Here is a 22,520-nt window from a genome sequence, read left to right as displayed (position 1 = left end):
ATTATCAACCATATAATGAAAGAATGGAAGAAGGATTTGGTTAAGAAGATCTTTGGAGAAGCTGAAGCTGAAACTATCAATAAGATCCCAATCAATTCCACTAGGGCAGAGGATAAATTAATCTAGTTAAGAACCAAAGATGGAGTCTTTACAGTGAAGAGTGCATACCATCTACCAAAGGAGTTAAATGCACTAAGGTATGGTCAGTCCTCTTCTATTGTTAAAAAGAAAATTGAGTGGACTAATAATTGGAACTTTCGAATTCCAAATGTTGTGAAGACTTTTTTGTGGAGAACTTGTCTTGAGTCTTTACCTACAAGGTTTAATCTGGCTAAGAAGAAAATCTGTGAATCCCCTAAGTGTCCTATTTGTTTGTGTGAGATTGAAATTGTGATCCATATTTTGTGGAATTGTCCATCTGCTATGAATGTTTGGAGTCAAGGTCCATCTGGTTTGTAGAAAAGTTCTATCAAACCTGGAAATTTTGGTGAATTACTTGAGGAATTAATCTCAACATGTGATCAAGAAACTATTGAATTATTTGCTTTAACAGCAAGGAACATTTGGCATAGGAAGAATCTATTTATTTTTAGAATTCTTTTACTCACCCCCTTTGAATTGATGCAAACAGCCTAAAAATCTCTACAAGACTTCAAAGCTGCCCAACCCAAGTATAATGCATCTTCTCGAGGGATAATAGAAGAGAATTGGATTTGGAATCCTCTTCCTCCAGGTGTAACCAAGATCAATTGGGACGCAGGATTGAGTGCAGGACAAGGCAGGGCTGGTTTTGGTATAGTAGCCATGATTCTCAAGGAAAAGTGATGGCTTCCAAAAAAATGTTCAGACCAAGTTTTTTTTATCCTTTACTTGCAGAAGCTCAAGGTGCTTTAGAACTAGCTATAGAATTGGGATGCAACTCAATTATCTTGGAGGGTGATTCTCTTTCAATTGTCAAATGCTTAGAGCAACCGATGGATAGATGGGATCGGGTGGGGATGATTCTGAATGACACAAAGATTAAACTTTCAGGTGTAGTGAGTAGGGAAGTTTTATTTGTTAAAAGAGATGCTAATGTTTATGGTCATCAACTTGCAAAAGCTGCACTATCAATACCAGAGGATGTAGTTGCTTTGGTTGTTAGTCAAAAAATTTTGCATTCTGTAACGCTTGATGAAGTTTAATGAAGTTTATCTTTTCTCAAAAAAAAAAAAAAAACTATAAAATTAATATACTTTATTTGAACATATTAGAAATATATATATATATATATATATACACACACGCAAGGGCACAACGTGCAATGCATGTGTGCCCTGTTGCAAAAATATGTGAAATAAGATCTATAGAAAAGGATAAATATAATATGTACAAAATTAAAATAAGTCATAAATTTATACAAGTTAAAGTAAACTTAATATAAAGTTAAAAACAGTAATAGATTCATACAAATCAATGTTTTATCTAGTTATATATTTACAAAGCTAGAAAAGTTCGATGAAAACAGATTTTAAGGGTTTATGTCATTGTTTCATTGACGGAGTTAATGTACAGATCGTAGAATTTCTTTTTACGTTGCTGTCTAAGTTGATTTAATTCTGTACTAAAATAGATGATCCATTCCTTTTATATGAAGTTTGTGCTGCAATATTTTAGAGATATAATAGATGGTCCTGCATGAATTTACTTCAAGATTTCTCATAACCCTTCTTTTTAAACATTAATAAAATACGAACACTTTTTAATTTCTAATTTTTAACTATTCACATGTAAAATAATCAAAACTAACATCTATATAATATCTGTTAGAACGATTTTTTTTATTATATATTAGTTATTTCTAGAATAAACATCTAACATGTCAATTTTAATAATCTAAACAATAATACTTAATCTAAACTATAATACTAAGTGTTGAATAATTTGATCCTATAATTATAATATGAAGTCCCATCCTTTACAATTAAAAAAATAAATAAAGAAACTATAATACAATTCAAGCTGTAAATTTGCTTTTGATAAAGAAAAGTACTTGTTTCAGTCGAATGAGGGAAGCGCTGCGCAACCCGTGTCCACATAGAAAATGAAATGGTTCATTTCATTCGTTTCTTCTTCTCCATCCTCTCCTTCATTTTCACATTCTCTAAATCATTTTCTCCCCTTCGTTTTTTCTTTTTCTTTTTTTGAATCTTCTCTTTCCCAATCGCAATTGTGCCCCTTCGTGTTTCCATCCTCCTCTATTTTGCTTTGTTTAATTCAAATTTATACTGTTCCCTCAACGCCTTGCCCTCGAATACAATTCAAGTGGTAGGGCCAGGCAATAATCCTCGAAAGAGAAGGTTGTGAACCCTGATCATAAGTTCATCTTATACACCTAAATGCTTATTTTCAATTTAATTTTATGAAAAAGGCTAATTCCTGACCACACTCATGCAACTTTTTATCCTGTCATCAAGCCAAAGAAAGCCCACGTGAGATCTAATCCTACCATTTCTGGATATCATCTAAATGGTTCTATGCTTACTAGTTCAAACACTTGCCATGTGAGATACAAAGCTTTGGCCTCTCTTTTTTGATTTTGATGTTGATTCTCCTGCAAATTTAACTCAATTTCGTTTGCTCATTGAAAAAAAAATATATTTTCTCTTTTCATTCCAAAGAACCTACCAAAGTTAATGAACAGAATAAGGAAAACTCATAAAGAGGTTCAAAAGAAACTTTTTACCACGGTGCTGACAACCAAGATAGAGGAAGTGAACAACTGGATTTTCCACTAGAAAAATACAAATCCTTCAAAAAAATTTCCAATGTAGAAATGTGGAAGAACCCACGAAGAGAACCCATAGTGAAAATTAAGGTGAAAAGAGGGATTTGCAAATCCTATTTTTTTTTTTTAAATAAACCCAGATGCAGAAACTCTTTGCTGGTTTGTGGAAGAACCCACGGTAAACAAATCGATTTTTGCCAACCTACAAAGAGAAGCTCGGTTTAGTAGGAAGAGAAGCTAGGCACGAAGAGAAGCTCAACATGAAGATAAGCTTCATTATGCATGAAGAGAAGCTCCATGAAGACAGAGAAGTTCTGTCTGCTTGTATTTTTCTTGTTTTCTCTTTTCTATATTTGTTTTAAAAAAATCGGTTGACGTGGCATGCATGTTGCACCACGGTTGCACATAGCCGACTGTCTGTAGAACAATGTGTGTGTGTGTGTGAGAGAGAGAGAGAGAGAGAGAGAGAAGTTTAAGAAATTAATGAAAGAGGTGGCATCGCATGAGAGACATAATTGGAAGAGAAATAATAAATAAAAATAAAAAACACTACTGCATGAAGGACAAAATCGAAAGAAAAAGCAAGCCGAAGTTAAGGCCTCATTTGGTTCCCAAACCTAATTCGGTATCCTCCACTTTAAACTCTTTCAATCATCCAAACACCCCAACTTGACTCAGCTCACTTCATGAATTTGTTGAACTCATTACTATAGGACGTGTTAATTGGGTCTAATAAGATCCTTCTTTCCTGATCATAAGTCCATCCTATGCACCTTAACTATAATATTTAATTGGGTCCCACCAACTTCACAAATTCTCATACATATATTTAAACTTATCCTAACAATTAAATACATTTTAAATTCATCTTATATGGATCTCATAAAACTCATTCAATCATTTCAACTCGCTATTATTCATAAAAAAATCAGATTAATTTAACTCAGCTCGACATTCAAATGCAGCATAGAACAGAATTAAAATCAAACAAAGCATGAGGGATAAAATTGTCAGAAAAAGTAGGACAAAAAAATACTATTGCATTTTGGATTCACGTTTTTATACATAGAAGATATATTCTTGAATAAATTAATGGTATTAATCTTTAATTTTTTATGATTAAAGAAAATTTTTAAAAATTTCAAAAATCTAATAAGTTGAAATTGAATTATTAAAGTATGATATCATCACTCGACAACCGTGCAAAAAACAGAACAAAAAACATGGCATTTACGAGAAACAAAACGACGAGTTTCTGTGTTAAAGGCAGATAATGTCTAAAATGTCCCAAACCGGAGTGAATTGCCAAACTGGAGTGGGCACTTTAAATTGAAGGGTCGGGCAAGGCGATCGAGTCAAAGTCATCCCCGTCTCGAAAACGCAGAAGAATCAACGCAGGCCAGTATTAACTAACACCTTCTATATATCTACGCATCCCTTCTGAATTTTTCCATCTTCCTTTTTCTTTTTCTTTCCCTTCGTTTTTTCTTACTTTAATTAAGTTGAGGCTTCTTGATTTTTCGGTTTAGGATTAGGTTTAGGGTTTTATGATGATGGAATTGAGGTGGAGAATCCCTCAGCTACCAGCTGTTGAGCAGTGCATAGCGCTGTTGCTGGTTGCTTCCTTCACCTTTCAGATCTGCGCTTCTGCTTCCGATGTGGTAACCTTCTTTTCTTTTCTTTTTTTATTAAATTACCCTCCCCTACTCTAGAACAGTTTTGAGATCTCTTCTTCTCTTTACCTTGTCTTTGAATGAATAATAGTGAAGTGTTTGGTATTCAACAGATCTATTACGAGCCATTTGACGAATCGTTCGAGGGCCGGTGGGTTGTTTCTCAGAAGGATGACTATAAAGGTGCCCGCCCCACCTTTTACCGCTTGTCTTTATCTAATAAGATCCTTCTTTCCTTTTAAAATTTTCTTTTTTCATAGTTAGGATCCATTAATTAAGGAATTATTTCTTGGATATTGCTACCACCACAAAGTAAAATACTTCGATCGTTAGTCTACCATTGATTTTCGTTTTGTTTTCTTGTCGAATCCTTGCATTCTGCAGTGTGATGTGACTAACAAAGAAAATTATTTTCCTGTTTTCCTGAATATTTAAAATTTTGTTCTTTTGTTATGGGTTTCTGCTTTTGAGTTCCCTGGCTATACTGTGACTGTCGAACTTTCAATTATAGATATTGTTCGCTAGAGCATCAGTTTGCCTGCTTATTTTCCTTTTTTGTTGAGTAAATTATGCGCGCTTGTAGGAACCCCCAATATCTTCTTCTGCACCTCTTGATGGTTGTCGTGGTTTTATTAATGCTGTAAATGTATCCTCTTCTGATGTTAGGATAATACTACTCTCACCACTCCATTCTATCGCTGTGATTTTTTATTTATTTATTTTTACATAGTGATTAAGGAAGTGTTTTTTAATAATATTGTGATTTTTTTATTTTTTTAAAAATATTTAAAAGTATTAAAAAATACATGTATGAAAAAGCAAAAAAAAAAAAAAAAAAAAAATCCCATAACTAACGGGAGCTCTCAGCAGGAGCTGGAGCGGTGACGATCCCTTATGTTATTATTCATAGCCATTGTCAGAAACATAACGAGGACCCTACCCTCCCCACAAAATAAAAATATCTGTTGTGCATCCCTCTTGATGGTTGTGATTTTATTTATTTGCAATTTTTTTTTAATGAATGTACTCGTTTGGATTTAGGTGTCTGGAAACATTCAAAAAGTGAAGGACATGATGATCACGGCCTTCTGGTTAGTGAAAAGGCAAGGAAGTATGCAATAGTAAAAGAGCTAGATCAGGCTTTGAGTCTCAAAGACGGAACCATTGTCCTACAGTTTGAGGTCCGGCTCCAGGATGGGCTAGAATGTGGTGGTGCGTACTTGAAGTACCTTCGACCCCAAGAGGCAGGATGGCAACCCAAGGAATTCGATAGCTCCTCTCCATACTCCATAATGTTTGGACCTGACAAATGTGGTTCAACAAACAAGGTGCACTTCATCCTTAAGCACAAGAACCCCAAGAGTGGGGATTATGTCGAGCACCATCTAAAGTACCCTCCTTCTGTGCCCTCAGACAAACTGTCCCACGTCTACAGTGCAATATTGAGACCGGATAATGAAGTTAGTATTTTAATAGATGGGGAGGAGAAGAAGAAGGGAAATTTCCTCTCTGGTGATGATTTTGAGCCGCCACTAATTCCGGCCAAGACAATTCCTGATCCAGATGATAAGAAACCGGAGGACTGGGATGAGCGGGCTAAAATTCCAGATCCAGAAGCAGTGAAGCCAGATGATTGGGATGAGGATGCACCCATGGAAATCGAAGATGAGGAGGCTGTGAAGCCCGAAGGATGGCTGGACGATGAGCCAGAGGAGATCGACGATCCTGATGCTGCAAAGCCAGAAGATTGGGACGACGAGGAAGATGGTGAATGGGAGAGGCCAAAAATTGATAACCCAAAGTGTGAGGTTGCACCTGGGTGTGGTGTGTGGAAGAGGCCAATGAAGAGGAATCCAGCTTATAAAGGGAAATGGCATGCTCCTCTAATTGACAACCCTAATTATAAGGGCATATGGAAACCTCAAGAAATCCCAAACCCAGATTACTTTGAGCTCGAGAAACCTGATTTTGAGCCCATTTCTGCCATTGGCATTGAGATCTGGACAATGCAGGATGGCATTTTGTTTGACAATATTCTCATTGCGGGTGATGAGAAGTCTGCAGAATCATACAGGCTAACAGCATGGAAGCCAAAGTTTGAAGATGAGAAAGAGAAACAAAAGGCTGAAGAAGCAGCTGCCGGTCTTTCGGATGGCCTCTCTGACTTCCAGGTATTTTCCTATTCTCCTCTATGTTTGACTTTGCATATCCATGATTTATTGAATTTCATGCCTTGACGAATTTCTCGTATCATTACTTGCAGAAGAAGGTTTTTGACTTTCTTTACAAGATAGGGGACATTCCTTTATTGGATGCATACAAACCTAAGATCATTGTAAGTTAAGGAAGTTGTCATCGTTTATAGATTGTCATCTAATAACTTGTCTTAGCTTAGTTTGCGAGGTTCTCTAACAGGGATTGTATGCTTTTTTTCTGGCAGGATCTAATTGAGAAGGGAGAAAAGCAACCCAATATAACCATCGGTATTATTGTTTCAATTGTGTTGGTTATTTTGACAGTCTTCTTCAGACTCCTTTTTGGCGGCAGAAAGCCAGCGGTAGGATATTATGCATTACATCATACTTGCATCTCTCTGAATGGGAATTTATATGGCTATATGTTTCCCTTTAACTTGCAGGTCAATGTCAGTGAAACAAGCACAGATGCATCTGCAGGGACTTCCACCAATCAAGAAAGCATTGGGGAGAAGGAACGTGAGGATGAGGTTGAGAATGAGAATGAGAATGATGCTGCTGCTGCTGCTCCTCCGCGCAGGAGGCCTGGTACCAGACGGGACCAGTGAACTCGGCACATGAGAGTTGCGGTTTGTTGTTTACATCCACAATTTTGAGGACATGGGAACTGAGTGACTGGATTCTCTTCAAGTGAAATTTCCTGAATTCTCTGTTTATTGTTGTGTTAGAGCACTTCGTTTTAGATTGGTTAAACTCTAGTCGTTTTGATTGTTGTTTCTGTTGATTAATTTGCCTTTTTTCTGGAGAAAAAAAAAAAAAACACGAAGTCAATTGTTGCCATCTGGTTGCGTTAATAATCCCCCCTCCCAACATCCCACCTATTTGGAAGCGAAATCTTAAGCATGTGGTTGGTATTTACTCCTGTTTGAGCTATCAAAATGCAGAACTAGCCACACTTTGACTGGCTTGATGTTGGTTACTTCAGTTTTGTGCATATTGTTCGTGTTTGGTACTTCTTGACATTCACATTCTTGTCCATTTTGGTTCTGTCTCTCTGTTGTGATCGATGTTGCGGAATGGCATTTTGTGTTGTACTTTATGCATCAGAGGCTTTCTATTTGTTTTTCACCCTACCAAGTGTGGATATCTAAAATAATAATCTGCATTACACTGCACGTATTGAAACCTTACCGACAGCTGGTAATGAAGCGTTTATTGAATCGATTTTCTTATTATGGCCATATTAATAAATAATCCGGGCAAATTTACTCACCAAAGAAAAGAGAACAAACCTGCACGTACAAATTTTTTAGAAAAAATAAATTTGTTTTTTTGTTTTTTTTTTGTTTTTATTAATAACCCAGAACATTTTGATAAATTGGAAGAAAACTGCACAAACATGTCGCTCGTTTAAGGGGTACAAGTATCATGGAATTGGATCCAAAAGAGAAAATCTTATAATCGGTCCGTCTGCCTCCACTGAAAAATAGTCTTTCAATAGATTAATGCCATGTACCTTTTAAATTGGAACTACAATATAACTGCACATCAGGAAAACCCGCTCCCCCTCTCACACTCAGATCTCCAGAGCTCCTCACCTAACTCTCGCCTCACTCTTAGACATAAACAAGAAAACCATCGCCATCTATCCTCCAACTCTCTTGCCCTGTTGCTAGAAGATAGGAGATGTGATGTGTTCATTTTTGTTAGATACAAAGAGGTTTGGTTTTGCTTTCGGAATGAGAGGGGGTGTTGAGAAAGAGAAGACAGAGAGGCAATGCAGGAAGAGACTACGACAACCTTTTTCTTTTCCTTTTTTTTTTTTCACATTTACTTTTTAAAAAATAGTTTAAACTTAAAAACTGATTTTTAACATTCTTTGCGATTTGGAAGACAGACATTGTAAACTTATTTATTTTTTTCTTTTTCTTTTTGTAATTTAGTTTTGTTGTTGGGAGAAAAATGGAAAACTCTATTTGGAAAATTAACATTCTTTAATTTTACTTTAGTAACTCTGTTTGGTTGCTAAGAAAAATAAGAAAAATCAAAAGAAACCCAAACCCATATTCCTATGTCTAAATCAGACCCATACAAAATGGATTTACAAGCAATATTCTATTTCTAATTTTTTTTTTTTTTAAGAAAGTTTCCATTACTCAAATCTTAGTATCCTGAATCTCTTTGGTTTGGTTTTGACAAGCAAGCACTCAATAGCAAGCACCAGTGTCTAAATGTGCTACTCAGGTATTACTTTAGTTGTTGTGGAATGTGGATACAAGAAAAATCTGTTCTTTCTAGAGACTGCAGAATGATAGGAACTTCAAAACATAAAGTGACAGTGGGAATGAGAACTTCAAAACATCATCTACTGACCCATACGAAAAAATAGAAATCGGTAGAGAGGCTTCAACGATAAAAATATTTTAGAATTCTTGGACTTGAAATTATTGGGTGTGATAATTTTCAAAATCCTTTAGGTAGAGTTGCTGACGTGGTAATCTTTCATTGGAGGCTGTTAAAGCCAAAATAATAGCCCAACCACTTCAAAGCGGCTTTGGATCCAAAATCTACACAAAATTATTAACTTTTAATTTTTTTTTAAATACCCAATATTAAATTATCCCCAAAAAGAATATATGACCTTTAAGGCTAGTTTGGGTAACCAATTATTTTTAGATATTTCATTTTTAAACATTGCTCATACACAAAAATACTTTTAATTTTAAATTTTTTTTATTTTTTATCTAATCATTATCTAGTTATTACAAGTTTACAACTTTTCAAAACTTTCAAACAAAATAAAAAATAATATAGCTTTTTTCAAATTTCAAAACAAAAAATTATATTTAAACAATTTAACTTTGTAATATTTTTTGTTTAACTTTTTCTCTCGGATAATGATACGTTTATAATTTCTTTACGACTATTTTATAATTTATTTTGAATCAACCAATACAATCATCCTGCTCCATTAAAAATAGTCCCAATATTATTTTCTGATAAGAAACTGCCCATTTAATCGATCTTGAGATTGAGGCGCTCGCAAGAGATGGCCCTCATTGAAGATTTGGCCTTGCATGAACTGTAGTGTTGAATTGATTCTAGCCCTTGAGCTGATTGGAATCCTTGAATTCGACCAAGGAAGAGGTATCATATTCAGTTCAGTCAATCTTGAAGACCATCAGACGAGAAATGAGATGATAACAAAGAGGAGGGGTTTGGATCAACAACGGATAATTTATCCGCTGCTTCGATTCTAGTCGAAAAGCGAACTGATTGCTTTCTTAGCAGCTACTTGGCTAAAACATTTCTACAAGGGATTCCGCTCTCCTCGAGACTGCATTCGATTGGTACACCAGGTCGCCAGATGTAACCATAAACTCGTGGGCTGACTCACTCAAAGCAAAGATTGAGCGGACTATTCTCCTACAATATTTTCCATCTTCATTTTACTGAGAGATGTACCGTAGTTGTAAAATAATTGTAAATAAATTATTATTTTTTTCTTATTTTTTAAAATTTAATAAAATATATTAATGTAAATCATTTTATTATTATTTACGGACTATTTTATAACTATTAAAAGATATTTTGAAATATTCTTAGAGCCATAACTTTTTTTTTTTTTTTTTTTTTTTTTACTTTAGGTTTTGTTTGAGTTGAGTTGAAATGAGTTGAATTCTTTATGAATAATAATGAGTTGAGATAGTGGAGTGAGTTTTGTAAGACTCATCTAAGATGGATTTAGATATGTTTAGATGTTAAGATGAATTTATATATATTTATGACAAATTGAAAAAAAATTGTGGATCTCACGTCTAAAGAGGTATTGAGTTGAAAAATATTATGGATCCCACATATAAAGATGTTTTGAGTTTAGATGAATTTAATGATTTGAGAGTTGAGTATTTGGATATTAAACTCAGTTTAAAATTAGACCAAATTGAATTTATTTGCGTTAAAAAAAAAAAGGAACAAATTGTATAATGTCTAAAATAACCCCACCCTTCTCCAGAACACTTTCATTGGATTGATTAAAAGTTAAATCTAATGAATATTTAGTAATTAGAGAGTAAAATATGCTCACATTGGATTAGCCAAATTCCAAATATTTAGAATTTAGCTACAATGACTTTTAAAAGTTTTATCAAATTTAAAGGTTACTGTACATACATCAAATACATATTTTATTAATTATTTCTCTCTCACTTTTTTTCTATCACATATTTTATCACAATTGATATATTAAGTTGAGTTAGTAATATATTAATTTAATAAGAATATGATTATTAATTAATATATAATAAGTAGAATAGTAAAATATGATAAAATTAAATAAATTAATAATTAAAAAAATTAAATATTTTGAAATTATTAATTATTATATAATAAATAAATGTATAATCTAATATAAAGATTTGATGTAAATAATTAAAATTAAATTTATTTTATATTATTTTATTATTATATAATAAAAAAATAACTATTCTAATATAAAGATTTATATAAATAGAATAATTAAAAGTAATTTTTTTACATTCATAAACAATCTCTTTTAACTTTTGAATAATCTAACAAGAGAGCTCATTTCATTTCCACCGACCGAAGGGGCAAAGACATCGAGAGACTTGTTAAAAGCCACAAGTCGCCGCCGTATCGAAGACGCAGAAGTCACCCCCTTCCAAACTCTCAATCTAATCTGCAGTAATACTTCCGCATAACGTCTTTTTTAATTTTTGGGTTTTGGAATAGGGTTGCAGTTTTTGATGATGATCGAATCGAGGCGGAAAATCCCTCATCTGCCTGCTGCTGTGCAGTGCGTAGCGTTGTTGCTGATTACTTCCTTCGCCTTTCAGATCTGCGTTTCTGCTTCCGATGTGGTACCTTTTTCATTACATAACCCTCCCCTACTCTACAACAGTTTGAGATCTCTTCTACTCTTTAATTTAGCTTTGAATTGAACAATAATTGAGTATTTGGTAATGAACAGATCTATTACGAGCCATTCGACGAATCATTCGAGGGCCGCTGGGTTGCTTCTCAGAAGGATGACTATAAAGGTGCCCACCCCTCCGTTTACTGTTTCTATCTCTTCCTAAATTAGATCCTTTTTCCTTTTAAAATTTTCTGTCTTCATCGTCTTAATCTATTAATTGAGGTGACATTTCGTGGGTATCGGTGCCAAACCACAAAGCAAAATACTTCGATCGTTACTCTCAACATTGCTTTTCGTTTTGTTTTCTTCTTGAATCCTTGCATCTGCTATGTTGTGATTAATATACGCAACTTCTTTTTCCTGTTTTCTCGAATGTTTAAAGTTTTGTGCTTTTGTTATGTGTTTTTGTTTTGAGTTCCTTTGTGTGGCCTGTGGCTGTGGTAGTCTCAGTTATAGATATTGCTTCTTTTTTTATCGGTAAACAAAATTTTATCGATCATAAGAATAGGCAAGAGCCCAATTATATGGGACATATACTAGAGCATTATGCGTGCTAGTTTAGTGATACAAGGAATTCATGAAAATTCGTGCCTTTGAAATCAAGCACAATTGACCAATGAAGTAAAGTATTGAAAAAGGAAATTTCTAAGCTCATCCATTCTCAATTTTCAAGGCTTCTTTCATACCACTCCCTCCAAATACACCACCATAGACATATTGGGACCATCTTCTATATTGTTCGCTAGAGGATCGGTTTGATTGCTGATGATTCTTGTTGAGAGCCCCTGATATTTTTTTCTGCATCCCTCTTGATGCTTGTCGTGGTTTTATATGTAAATGCAAATGGTGTTGCATGCATGCATATTTGGCGATATCGTAGTTAATTCTTTGAAACATAACAATCATGCCACAGCGCCCCCCCCCCCCCCCCCCCCCCCAAACAAAAAAGACATAAAAATATTTGTTGTACATATCTCTTGATGGTTGTAGTGGTTTTATGAATCAATTCGGTTGCAAATTGTGACTTCATTATGAATATACAATTTTCACCAATAAAAAAATATTATGAATATACACCTTTTGATCTAGGTGTCTGGAAGCATTCAAAAAGTGAGGGACATGATGATTACGGCCTTCTGGTTAGCGAGAAGGCAAGGAAGTATGCAATAGTAAAAGAGCTAGACCAGGTTTTGAGTCTCAAAGATGGAACTGCTGTCCTACAGTTTGAGGTCCGGCTCCAAGAGGGGCTAGAATGTGGTGGTGCGTACTTGAAGTACCTTCAACCCCAAGAGGCAGGATGGCAACCCAAGGAATTCGATAACTCCTCTCCATACTCCATAATGTTTGGACCTGACAAATGTGGCTCAACAAACAAGGTGCACTTCATCCTTAAGCACAAGAATCCCAAGAGTGGGGATTATGCCGAGCACCATCTAAAGTATCCCCCTTCTGTGCCTTCAGACAAACTGTCCCATGTCTACAGTGCAATATTGAGACCGGATAATGAAGTTAGCATTCTAATAGATGGGGAGGAGAAGAAGAAGGCAAATTTCCTCTCTAGTGATGATTTTGAGCCGCCTCTAATTCCGGCCAAGACAATTCCAGACCCAGATGATAAGAAACCGGAGGACTGGGATGAGCGGGCTAAAATTCCAGATCCAGAAGCAGTGAAGCCAGATGATTGGGATGAGGATGCACCCATGGAAATCGAAGATGAGGAGGCTGTGAAGCCCGAAGGATGGCTGGATGATGAGCCAGAGGAGATTGACGATCCTGATGCTGCAAAGCCAGAAGATTGGGACGATGAGGAAGATGGTGAATGGGAGACGCCAAAAATTGATAACCCAAAGTGTGAGGTTGCACCTGGGTGTGGTGTGTGGAAGAGGCCAATGAAGAGGAATCCAGCTTATAAAGGGAAATGGCATGCTCCTCTAATTGACAACCCTAATTATAAGGGCATATGGAAACCTCAAGAAATCCCAAACCCAGATTACTTTGAGCTCGAGAAACCTGATTTTGAGCCCATTGCTGCCATTGGCATTGAGATCTGGACAATGCAGGATGGCATTTTGTTTGACAATATTCTCATTGCGGGTGATGAGAAGGCTGCAGAATCATACAGGCTAACAGCATGGAAGCCAAAGTTTGAAGATGAGAAAGAGAAACAGAAGGCTGAGGAAGCAGCTGACGGTCTTTCGGATGGCCTCTCTGACTTCCATGTATACTCCTATTTCTCCTATATGTTTGAGTTTGCATTTTGACGATTTTTTTATATTTCATGACTTGACAAATTTCTCGGATCATGACTAGCAGAAAATGGTTTTTGACCTTCTTTACAAGATAGGGGACATTCCTTTCTTGGATGCATACAAACCCAAGATCATTGTAAGCTAAGGAAGTTATCATCCTTTATACAATGTCATCTAATAGCTTGTCTTAGCTTAGCTTGGGATTCTGGGAGGTTCTCTAACGGGTATTCGGTGCTTCTTTTTTTCTTTTATTTTTCTGGCAGGATCTCATTGAAAAGGGAGAAAAGCAACCCAATATAACCATCGGTATTATTGTTTCAATTGTGGTGGTTATTTTGACAGTTTTCTTCAGAATCCTTTTTGGCGGCAAGAAGCCAGCGGTACGTTATTATGCATTACGTCACACTAGCAACTCTCTGAATAGGTATTTATATGGGTTTTCTGTTTCCCTTTAACTTGCAGGTCAATGCCAGTGAAACAAACACAAATGCATCTGCGGGGACTTCCAGCAATCAAGAAAGCAGTGAGGAGAAGGAGCATGAGGATGAGAAGGATGATGATGCCGCTGCTGCTCCTGCTCGTAGGAGGTCTGGTACCAGACGGGATCAGTGAACTAGGCACATAAGCATTGCCATCGGTTGTTACATCTACAATTTTTGAGGACATGGGAACTGAGGGACTGGATATTCCTCAAGTGATATTTCCTGAATTCTCATTTCTTGTTCTGTTAGAGCACTTGCATCGTAGACGGGTTAAACTCTAGTCGTTTTGATTGTTGTTTCTGTTGGTTAATTTGCCCTTTTTTTTTTTTTTATCCGAAAAACAGGTTCCATTAACACAACCAACAACACCCCCCCCCCCCCCCCCCCCCCCAAAGAAAAAACATATGCTCCTCTCTCCAAATCCTCCTTATTTTTTAAGTTGAATTTCAACCATGTGATGTGTTTGGGTATTAACTCCTGTATGAGCTATCATAATAGTAAAATATGTTGCGAACCAGCCACGCTTTGATGTCCATATTGGTTCTGTCGATGGTTGTGATCAGTTTTGCGGAAAGGCATTTTTTTTGGGGGGGGGGGGGGGGGGGGGGGGGGGGTGGTGTCCATTATGTGGTGTTATGAATCATGATCCATAAATCCAAACAAGGGTCATCATTCTTTTCTCAGATCCCCATTTTTTTTTGCAAGAAAGGAAGAAATTTGGGAAGGAAATTACTCCAAAATAACCCTATTAAATTCTCATTTCAAACTTTTTAAGAGAATTTATGATTTTTTTTTTTAATAATAAGAGAATTTATGATGTTAGATCAATAAAGATTTTTTTTTTTTTAAAGGAATAGGGATTTGTTTTTTATATTAAAAGAGAATGATTTAGCCTAATTTGGATTATGAATACTTCATTACTATTTAATATTTTATTATTATTATTTATTTACTTTTTATTATTATTCACTATTATTTAATAATTTATTATTATTTTTTATTTTTACAAAATATCTAAAAATACTTCACTACCGCAAGCTTAGTAATAAATGGGGGTTCAAACACGTCACTCATTTAACGGGTATCATTAAGATGGAACTCGATCCAAATCCTACCGCAGAATTTTGTCTCTAGAAAATACCTATTTCAACAGTTCAGAGCGGAACAAACTCTGTAATTTCCATCCGCCGAAGGGGCAAAAGGCAGTCGAGAGACTTCGTTAAAAGCCACTCAAGTCGCCGCCATCTCGACTACGCATAAGGCCTTTTTTGTTTTTCTGGGATTTGGTTTAGGGTTACGGTTTCTTATTATGATGGATTTGAGGAGGAAAATCCCTCTGTTACCTGCTGTTGAGCGGTGCGTAGCGGTGTTACTGATTGCTTCCTTCGCCTTTCAGATCTGCGCTTCTGCTTCCGATGTGGTAACCTTTTTGTTGCATTACCCTCTCCTCCTCCTCTAGAACAGTTTTCAGATCTCTTCTTCTCTTTGATTTAGCTTTGAATTGAACAATAACAGAGTATTTGGTAATGAACAGATCTACTACGAGCCATTCGACGAATCATTCGAGGGCCGCTGGGTTGTGTCTCAGAAGGATGACTATGAAGGTGCCCACCCCTCCTTTTACTGTTTGTTTCTTTCTAAAGTAGATCCTTTCTTCCTTTTTCATCATTTAAATCTGTTAATTGAGGTGGTATTTCGTGGGTATCGGTGCCACCACAAAGCAAAATACTTCGATCGTTAGTCTACCTTGCTTTTCGCTTTGTTTTCATCTCGAATCATTGCATTCTGCATTATGTTGTGATTAATATTCCCAACTCTTTTTCCTGCTTTCTTGAATGGTTAAAGTTTTGTGCTTTTGTTATATGTTTTCGCTTTTGAGTTCCCTTTGGTGGCCTTTGTCTGTAAAAGTTTCAGTTATTGATATTGCTCGCTATGGGATCAGTTTGACTGTTGATTCTTCTTGTTGAGAGCCCCGATATTTTCTTCTGGATCCATCTTGATGATTGTCGCGGTTTTATTGATGGTGGTGGGTGTAACCTGTAAATGCAAATGGTGTCCTATGATATTTGATGTTATATCATACTCGATTGTCTGAACATAACAATAACGCCAACCGCCCCCCCACCCACCCAAAACAAAGACACAAAAATATATGTTGCGCATCCCTCCTGATGGTTGTTATGGTTTTATTAATCAACTCTGCAAATTGTGATTTATTATGAATATATACTTTTCAATTTAGGTGTCTGGAAGCATTCAAAAAGTGAGGGACATGATGATTATGGCCTTCTGGTTAGTGAAAAGGCAAGGAAGTATGCAATAGTAAAAGAGCTAGACCAGGTTTTGAGTCTCAAAGATGGAACCATCGTCCTACAGTTTGAGGTCCGGCTCCAAGAGGGGCTAGAATGTGGTGGTGCGTACTTGAAGTACCTTCGACCCCAAGAGGCAGGATGGCAACCCAAGGAGTTCGATAACTCCTCTCCATACTCCATAATGTTTGGACCTGATAAATGTGGCTCAACAAACAAGGTGCACTTCATCCTTAAGCACAAGAACCCCAAGAGTGGGGATTATGTCGAGCACCATCTAAAGTACCCCCTTCTGTGCCCTCAGACAAACTGTCCCATGTCTACAGTGCTATATTGAGACCAGATAATGAAGTTAGTATATTAATAGATGGGGAGGAGAAGAAGAAGGCAAATTTCCTCTCTGGTGATGATTTTGAGCCGCCACTAGTTCCGGCCAAGACAATTCCTGACCCAGATGATAAGAAGCCGGAGGACTGGGATGAGCGGGCTAAAATTCCAGATCCAGAAGCAGTGAAGCCAGATGATTGGGATGAAGATGCACCCATGGAAATCGAAGATGAGGAGGCTGTGAAGCCCGAAGGATGGCTGGATGATGAGCCAGAGGAGATTGACGATCCTGATGCTGCAAAGCCAGAAGATTGGGACGACGAGGAAGATGGTGAATGGGAGACGCCAAAAATTGATAACCCAAAGTGTGAGGTTGCACCTGGGTGTGGTGTGTGGAAGAGGCCAATGAAGAGGAATCCAGCTTATAAAGGGAAATGGCATGCTCCTCTAATTGACAACCCTAATTATAAGGGCATATGGAAACCTCAAGAAATCCCAAACCCAGATTACTTTGAGCTCGAGAAACCTGATTTTGAGCCCATTGCTGCCATTGGCATTGAGATCTGGACAATGCAGGATGGCATTTTGTTTGACAATATTCTCATTGCGGGTGATGAGAAGGCTGCAGAATCATACAGGCTAACAGCATGGAAGCCAAAGTTTGAAGATGAGAAAGAGAAACAAAAGGCTGAAGAAGCAGCTGCCGGTCTTTCGGATGGCCTCTCTGACTTCCAGGTATTTTCCTATTCTCCTCTATGTTTGACTTTGCATTTTGATGATTTATTGATTTTCATGCCTTGACAAATTTCTCGGATCATTACTTGCAGAAAATGGTTTTTGACCTTCTTTACAAGATTGGGGACATTCCTTTCTTGGATGCATACAAACCCAAGATCATTGTAAGTTAAGGAAGTTGTCATCGTTTGTACAATGTCATCTAATAGCTTGTCTTTGCTTTCCTTGGGAGTTTCTTTAATGGGGGTTATATGTTTATTTTTGGCAGGATCTTATTGAAAAGGGAGAAAAGCAACCCAATATAACCATCGGTGTTATTGTTTCAGTTGTGATTGTTATTTTGACAGTTCTGTTCAGAATCCTCTTTGGCGGCAAAAAGCCAGTGGTACGTGATTATGCATTACATCCTACTTGCATCTCTCTGAATAGGTATTTATATGGGTATTCTTTTTGCCTTGCAGGTCAAAGCCAGTGAAACAAACATTGATGCATCTGCAGAGACTTCCGACAATCAAGAAAGCCATGGAGAGAAGGAAAATGAGGATGAGAAGGAAGATGCTGCTGCTGCTGCTCCACCTCGTAAGAGGACTGGTACCAGACGGGATCAGTGAACTAGGCATTTAAGAATTGCCTTGGGTTGTTACATCTACAATTTTGAGGTCATGGGCTGAGTGATTGAATTTTTTTTAGTTTTAGAGCACTTGCATCGTTATAGATGGGTTAAACTCTAGTAGTTTTATTGTTGTTCCTGTCCATTTCGTTTCATTAATTCCCAAATTGAGGACATGGAAGTTGTGTGACTGGATATTTTCTGATTTTCTTTTCTTGTTCGTTTAGAGCACTCACGTCGATATAGATGGTTAAACTCCAGTACTTTGTTTGTTGTTCCTGTTGTTTGCTGTGACTTCTTTTTCTGTATTTTTCTTCAGTCAATTGCCATTTGGTGTTATCGTTCCCCTGGCATTAGCTCCTGTTTTTCATTAAGAATGCTGAATATAACTGATCTGTGCGTGCTTTTCGAGAGTAGAAACCGACATTCTTGTCCTTTTTTGTTCATTGTCAATCTGTTGCATTAGAGGCGTTTTATTCAAGTTTGTCAACAAAATCGGAGGAAATTTTTTTACACGTGAGTAAACCAAATTCTGTAATTCAAAGATGCCTCTAGGGCCTAGGCTCTTGGAAAAAAGATGTCCATGGAGTTCTTCAAGGAGAGTTCAGACTTCAGAGGCCACTGCCCCGCAGTGGGGTTGAAGGGAACTAACCTATTGCAGCGACGGATCGATTCATGTCATCTGGTAAAATCAGGCTCTTAAGTACCTAATTCTCAACATCAGAAACTTTTTATTATTTATTATTTTTGTTATTATTTTAATCTATTAGGCCAGACCAGAGCTGTCTTTCCCGTATGACACTGATGCCTGTTGTATCTTCTCTAGTTACCCTTGTGGAGGCAGCATGGTCAACCTCATAGAGCTCCTCTTCTCCTGGCTTTGCCTCAACATCGAGTTGCAATTAATATTAGTTGGAATTCATATAATGCAATTCCATGGATGTCTCAACGATCTGTGCAAATTCCTTGATCCAAACTACCTAATCAAGATCTGAGTAGCTGAATCACCAAACATCAGATGAATATATATATATATATATATAACATGTCACCAAAAATCTCCACACGAACAAAATCCTTCCCTAAAATGGTGGAAACAATTTGGGTCCTTGAGTATGATTTCTCGTCCTACTATCTTGGATATCATCTTTGCAGAATCATGGCAATTGCGACACACACGGAGGTTTTTACTTACACGAATTGTTATACCGGGTTGTGTGCTGATGAGCCCAAAAGATACTGCCAACATTTCACTATGCCCAATTTGAATGCACTCCCGTTCTTCCTCCACATCATGGAAGCTAAAATCTGGATTAGGTTGATATCCTTCATCTTCCATTTTCTTTACTAAACGCTGTAATTCCGAAAATATTCTCTCTGATCTTGGGTGGGATACATCCCCCGTCCCAAAGGCGTGAACTTTATTTTGGAACTCTATCCAACTATAAGCTTTCTTCGGCTTCAAACCCATGTCTCTTATTGTTTGCCTCAACTTATCAACCATGTCCCATCTTGCGCTGTTAGCATACCAGTTAGAGAGCAACACATAGTTGTCTGCATTAAGAGGTTCCAACTCGCAGAGTTGCTCGATGACACGTTTACCCGGTACTGGTTGTTGGTGATTTCTCAATCCATCTAGCAGTGCTCTCAGCACTTCGGCATGCCTTTCAAGCTTATGTTCCTCAATAAAGACCCTTGCCTCATCAAAGAGTCCGGCACGAGCTAGAAGAGCAACCATTAAAGAAGAGGTTTTGGCTTTAGAAGCCTTAATGCAACTGAAGTAAAACTTTCCTTGTTCAACCATGCATGCAGTGCGACAAGCATGGAGGACGGCAGCATATGTGACTTCATCTGTTTGTGTGCTCGAGTTAGTCTCTATCATGCGGAACAAATGAACTCCGCGTTGCCCTTGTCCATGTAAACTATATCCCAATATCATCACAGTCCATGAAACCACATCTTTACACTTCATCCCTCTGAAAATCCTTGAAGCATATTCAATGAATCCTGATTTCACATACATATCCATAACAGCATTCTGGACCACGAGATTCAAGTCAATACCGTTTCTAAGCAGGTAGCCATGAATTTCTCTGCCATGCTTGTGTGCAGTCATCCTTGCACAGGCTGGAAGAATGCTAGAAAATGTGAAAGGATCAGGTTTAAAACCATCCATAATCATCTGCTGAAACAACTTAAGACCGTCATTGAATCCTCCCTTCTTTACACACCCATTAATAATTGCTGTCCATGAAATGACATCTTTTGATGGCATTTGATCAAAAATTTCCTGAGCAGCTTTCAGACTTCCACAATCGATATACATTTTCAAGAGGGCATTGCTGACCACCATATTAAACTCAAATCCACAATTCCTAGCAATCTGGTGGAGCTTCCTGCCTTGTTGCAGCGATTGTAACATGCCACAGGCACCAACTGCGGTTGCCAATGCCACTGAATCTATCTCAGCCCCTGACTCAACCATTTGATTAAACATATCAATCGCCAAACCAGGTTTGTTTTCCATGATGTACAACCTGGCTAGTACAGTCCAAGAAACAGAATTCCTATGTGGGGACTTGTCAAAAAGCCACCTGGCAGTATCAACGCTATCAAGAAAGCCATACATTTGGATCAAAGCACTGACCACATAGTGGTCGGAAGAGAACCCAAGCTTGAAAGCGTGCCCATGAAGCTGTTTGCCGATAAATATATCACCACGACGGCGAGAAGCAGTCAAGACACGAGGGAGAGTGCGCCTGTCAGGACGAACAGTACCCCGAAGCAGCATTTGTCGGTATGTTGAAATAACAAGGTCGAGATCTCCACTAGCAAGGTGAGTTTGGATAATACTGTTCCAAGTAAACGTGTCTTTGTCTGAAACAGGCATTTCATCGAACACCCGGTGGTCCAACGGAAATTCATCGGCCACTTTGGGGTTGTTACAAATATTACGGGAATGCTGGCATTGGGTAACGTTGAGTGGGTGCTTCTGGTACATGAAATAACAACGCTGAAACTGGGTGTGTGCGGACGGAAAGACGTACATTTTCAGCTCTCGGTGTGTGTGATATTGTTTTGACTTTTCGTTGCTTATCTGAAGATGAAGGCGGAGGAGGACATTAGAGAAAGGCGTGGGCACATGAATAGCATATTGATGGCATTACACGCAGTTAACACTCCCGAATCGCCGTTTCGATTTCGAGCGTGCAAACGATTAAAGAAAATGACAAAAGCTTTCGACACAGCAGCAGCATCTATGGCTGGCAATGCCAACCAATCTTTTGCTTTGGACTCGTCATCCCACGCCAAAAACTTTTACGTATTTTAAAATTTTATTTTATTTTATTCTTACAGGAGTAATTGAGTTAGGAAAATTATTTGTATCAGTCCATAGTATACAGTAAACGGTAAAAAAAAAAAAAATTGTGTGGTGTGCGGCTACATGCTGATGCGTAGAATTGTTCATTGAGTTATTACTCGTAATTCATACATCACATATTTATTATGAAAAAAAAAATAAAAGATGTTAAGTAGAATTATTCGATAGTAAATCATGTTAATTTTATAAATTATTTGATAGAAATGTCTCTCAATTAAAACATAACTGCATAAAAATTGTGAAAAAAATTATATGTATATAACTTTCCGTTTTAGTTTTCCTTTTGCATTTTTATTAACGCATACATTTTTATATAGAAAGCTTCGTAATTTGAGGGTGGTCATTCTATTGCTGTAGATCCTCCTTCAACACAAAAAATTAGTTTATTTTTCTTTTTCATATGTTATAACGTTTGTTTTAAGGTGTTTCCCCCTTCTTATAGTACTTTTAATTTTAGTTAATATAATATTGCTAACCAATAAAATAAAATAAGTATGGAGATTTGAAATCGGTCAAAGTTTGCAATGCAAACTAGCTTAAAATCTTTTGGTTTTTAAATTCACCTAAGGACTATTTTATGAGATAAATGTATTTGTCTAACGTAGGGGTGATACCCATATGCGCGGGGCTGGGTCACCCCTTCCCCGCACCCCGCTTCCCGCCCGCGATAGGGCGGATGGGGGCTGGGTGCGGGGTCCTGCTGCCCACCCCTAGTCCAATGTATCATCATTGAAAAATGTTGCTACTAATTAGCCCCTGTCATTTGCATATTTGGAAGTCGATATTCGAATTGATCCCTATTATACAAGTTGAAAGTCAATGACTGATTCAAAATGGCTTCATAGACTTTGGTTT

General features: G+C 37.2%; 4 protein-coding genes across 5 annotated transcripts; 3 read left to right on the top strand and 1 right to left on the bottom strand.

Moving 5' to 3' along the window:
- Positions 1-4,049: 4,049 nt before the first annotated feature.
- Positions 4,050-7,553, top strand: LOC121256071 (calnexin homolog). Of its 2 annotated transcripts, XM_041156690.1 has the most exons (7): positions 4,050-4,165; positions 4,297-4,428; positions 4,554-4,623; positions 5,482-6,611; positions 6,704-6,775; positions 6,881-6,997; positions 7,079-7,553. In XM_041156690.1, the coding sequence occupies exons 2-7, from the start codon at positions 4,315-4,317 to the stop codon at positions 7,241-7,243; spliced, it is 1,668 nt and encodes a 555-aa protein (XP_041012624.1). In that variant the 5' UTR covers positions 4,050-4,165; positions 4,297-4,314; the 3' UTR covers positions 7,244-7,553. The 2 variants fall into 2 exon arrangements, with proteins under 2 accessions (XP_041012624.1, XP_041012626.1); XM_041156692.1 differs by having other exon boundaries at positions 4,089-4,428.
- Positions 7,554-11,216: 3,663 nt separating this feature from the next.
- LOC121256073 (calnexin homolog) lies at positions 11,217-14,612 on the top strand. The gene is made up of 6 exons (XM_041156694.1): positions 11,217-11,515; positions 11,626-11,695; positions 12,661-13,790; positions 13,885-13,956; positions 14,084-14,200; positions 14,283-14,612. The coding sequence occupies exons 1-6, from the start codon at positions 11,402-11,404 to the stop codon at positions 14,430-14,432; spliced, it is 1,653 nt and encodes a 550-aa protein (XP_041012628.1). The 5' UTR covers positions 11,217-11,401; the 3' UTR covers positions 14,433-14,612.
- An 803-nt stretch (positions 14,613-15,415) lies between these two features.
- Positions 15,416-18,624, top strand: LOC121256072 (calnexin homolog). The gene is given in 7 exon segments (XM_041156693.1): positions 15,416-15,722; positions 15,837-15,906; positions 16,545-16,892; positions 16,895-17,673; positions 17,766-17,837; positions 17,942-18,058; positions 18,135-18,624. Coding segments are annotated over 7 exon segments (1,647 nt in total). The 5' UTR covers positions 15,416-15,611; the 3' UTR covers positions 18,285-18,624.
- A 683-nt stretch (positions 18,625-19,307) lies between these two features.
- On the bottom strand, positions 19,308-21,588 carry LOC121256070 (pentatricopeptide repeat-containing protein At2g01510, mitochondrial-like). Its single transcript, XM_041156689.1, has one exon. It carries the CDS (start codon positions 21,330-21,332, stop codon positions 19,332-19,334), a length of 2,001 nt encoding a protein of 666 aa, XP_041012623.1. The 5' UTR covers positions 21,333-21,588; the 3' UTR covers positions 19,308-19,331.
- Between the last annotated feature and the right edge of the window lie 932 nt (positions 21,589-22,520).

Source organism: Juglans microcarpa x Juglans regia, chromosome 3D (assembly GCF_004785595.1).
Source record: "Juglans microcarpa x Juglans regia isolate MS1-56 chromosome 3D, Jm3101_v1.0, whole genome shotgun sequence".
NCBI classification, from domain to species: Eukaryota; Viridiplantae; Streptophyta; class Magnoliopsida; order Fagales; family Juglandaceae; genus Juglans; species Juglans microcarpa x Juglans regia.
This window is presented reverse-complemented; position numbering and strand designations above follow the sequence as displayed.

Excerpts from the sequence above, each read along its gene's own strand:
- LOC121256070 (XM_041156689.1), bottom strand. The coding sequence starts at position 21,332 with ATGTACGTCTTTCCGTCCGCACACACCCAGTTTCAGCGTTGTTATTTC.
- LOC121256073 (XM_041156694.1), top strand. The coding sequence starts at position 11,402 with ATGATGATCGAATCGAGGCGGAAAATCCCTCATCTGCCTGCTGCTGTG. Across the intron at positions 13,791-13,884 it reads ATGGCCTCTCTGACTTCCAT|AAAATGGTTTTTGACCTTCT; the intron begins GTATACTCCTAT and ends CATGACTAGCAG. Across the intron at positions 13,957-14,083 it reads CATACAAACCCAAGATCATT|GATCTCATTGAAAAGGGAGA; the intron begins GTAAGCTAAGGA and ends TTTTTCTGGCAG.
- LOC121256071 (XM_041156690.1), top strand. The coding sequence starts at position 4,315 with ATGATGATGGAATTGAGGTGGAGAATCCCTCAGCTACCAGCTGTTGAG. Across the intron at positions 4,429-4,553 it reads GCGCTTCTGCTTCCGATGTG|ATCTATTACGAGCCATTTGA; the intron begins GTAACCTTCTTT and ends GGTATTCAACAG. Across the intron at positions 6,612-6,703 it reads ATGGCCTCTCTGACTTCCAG|AAGAAGGTTTTTGACTTTCT; the intron begins GTATTTTCCTAT and ends CATTACTTGCAG.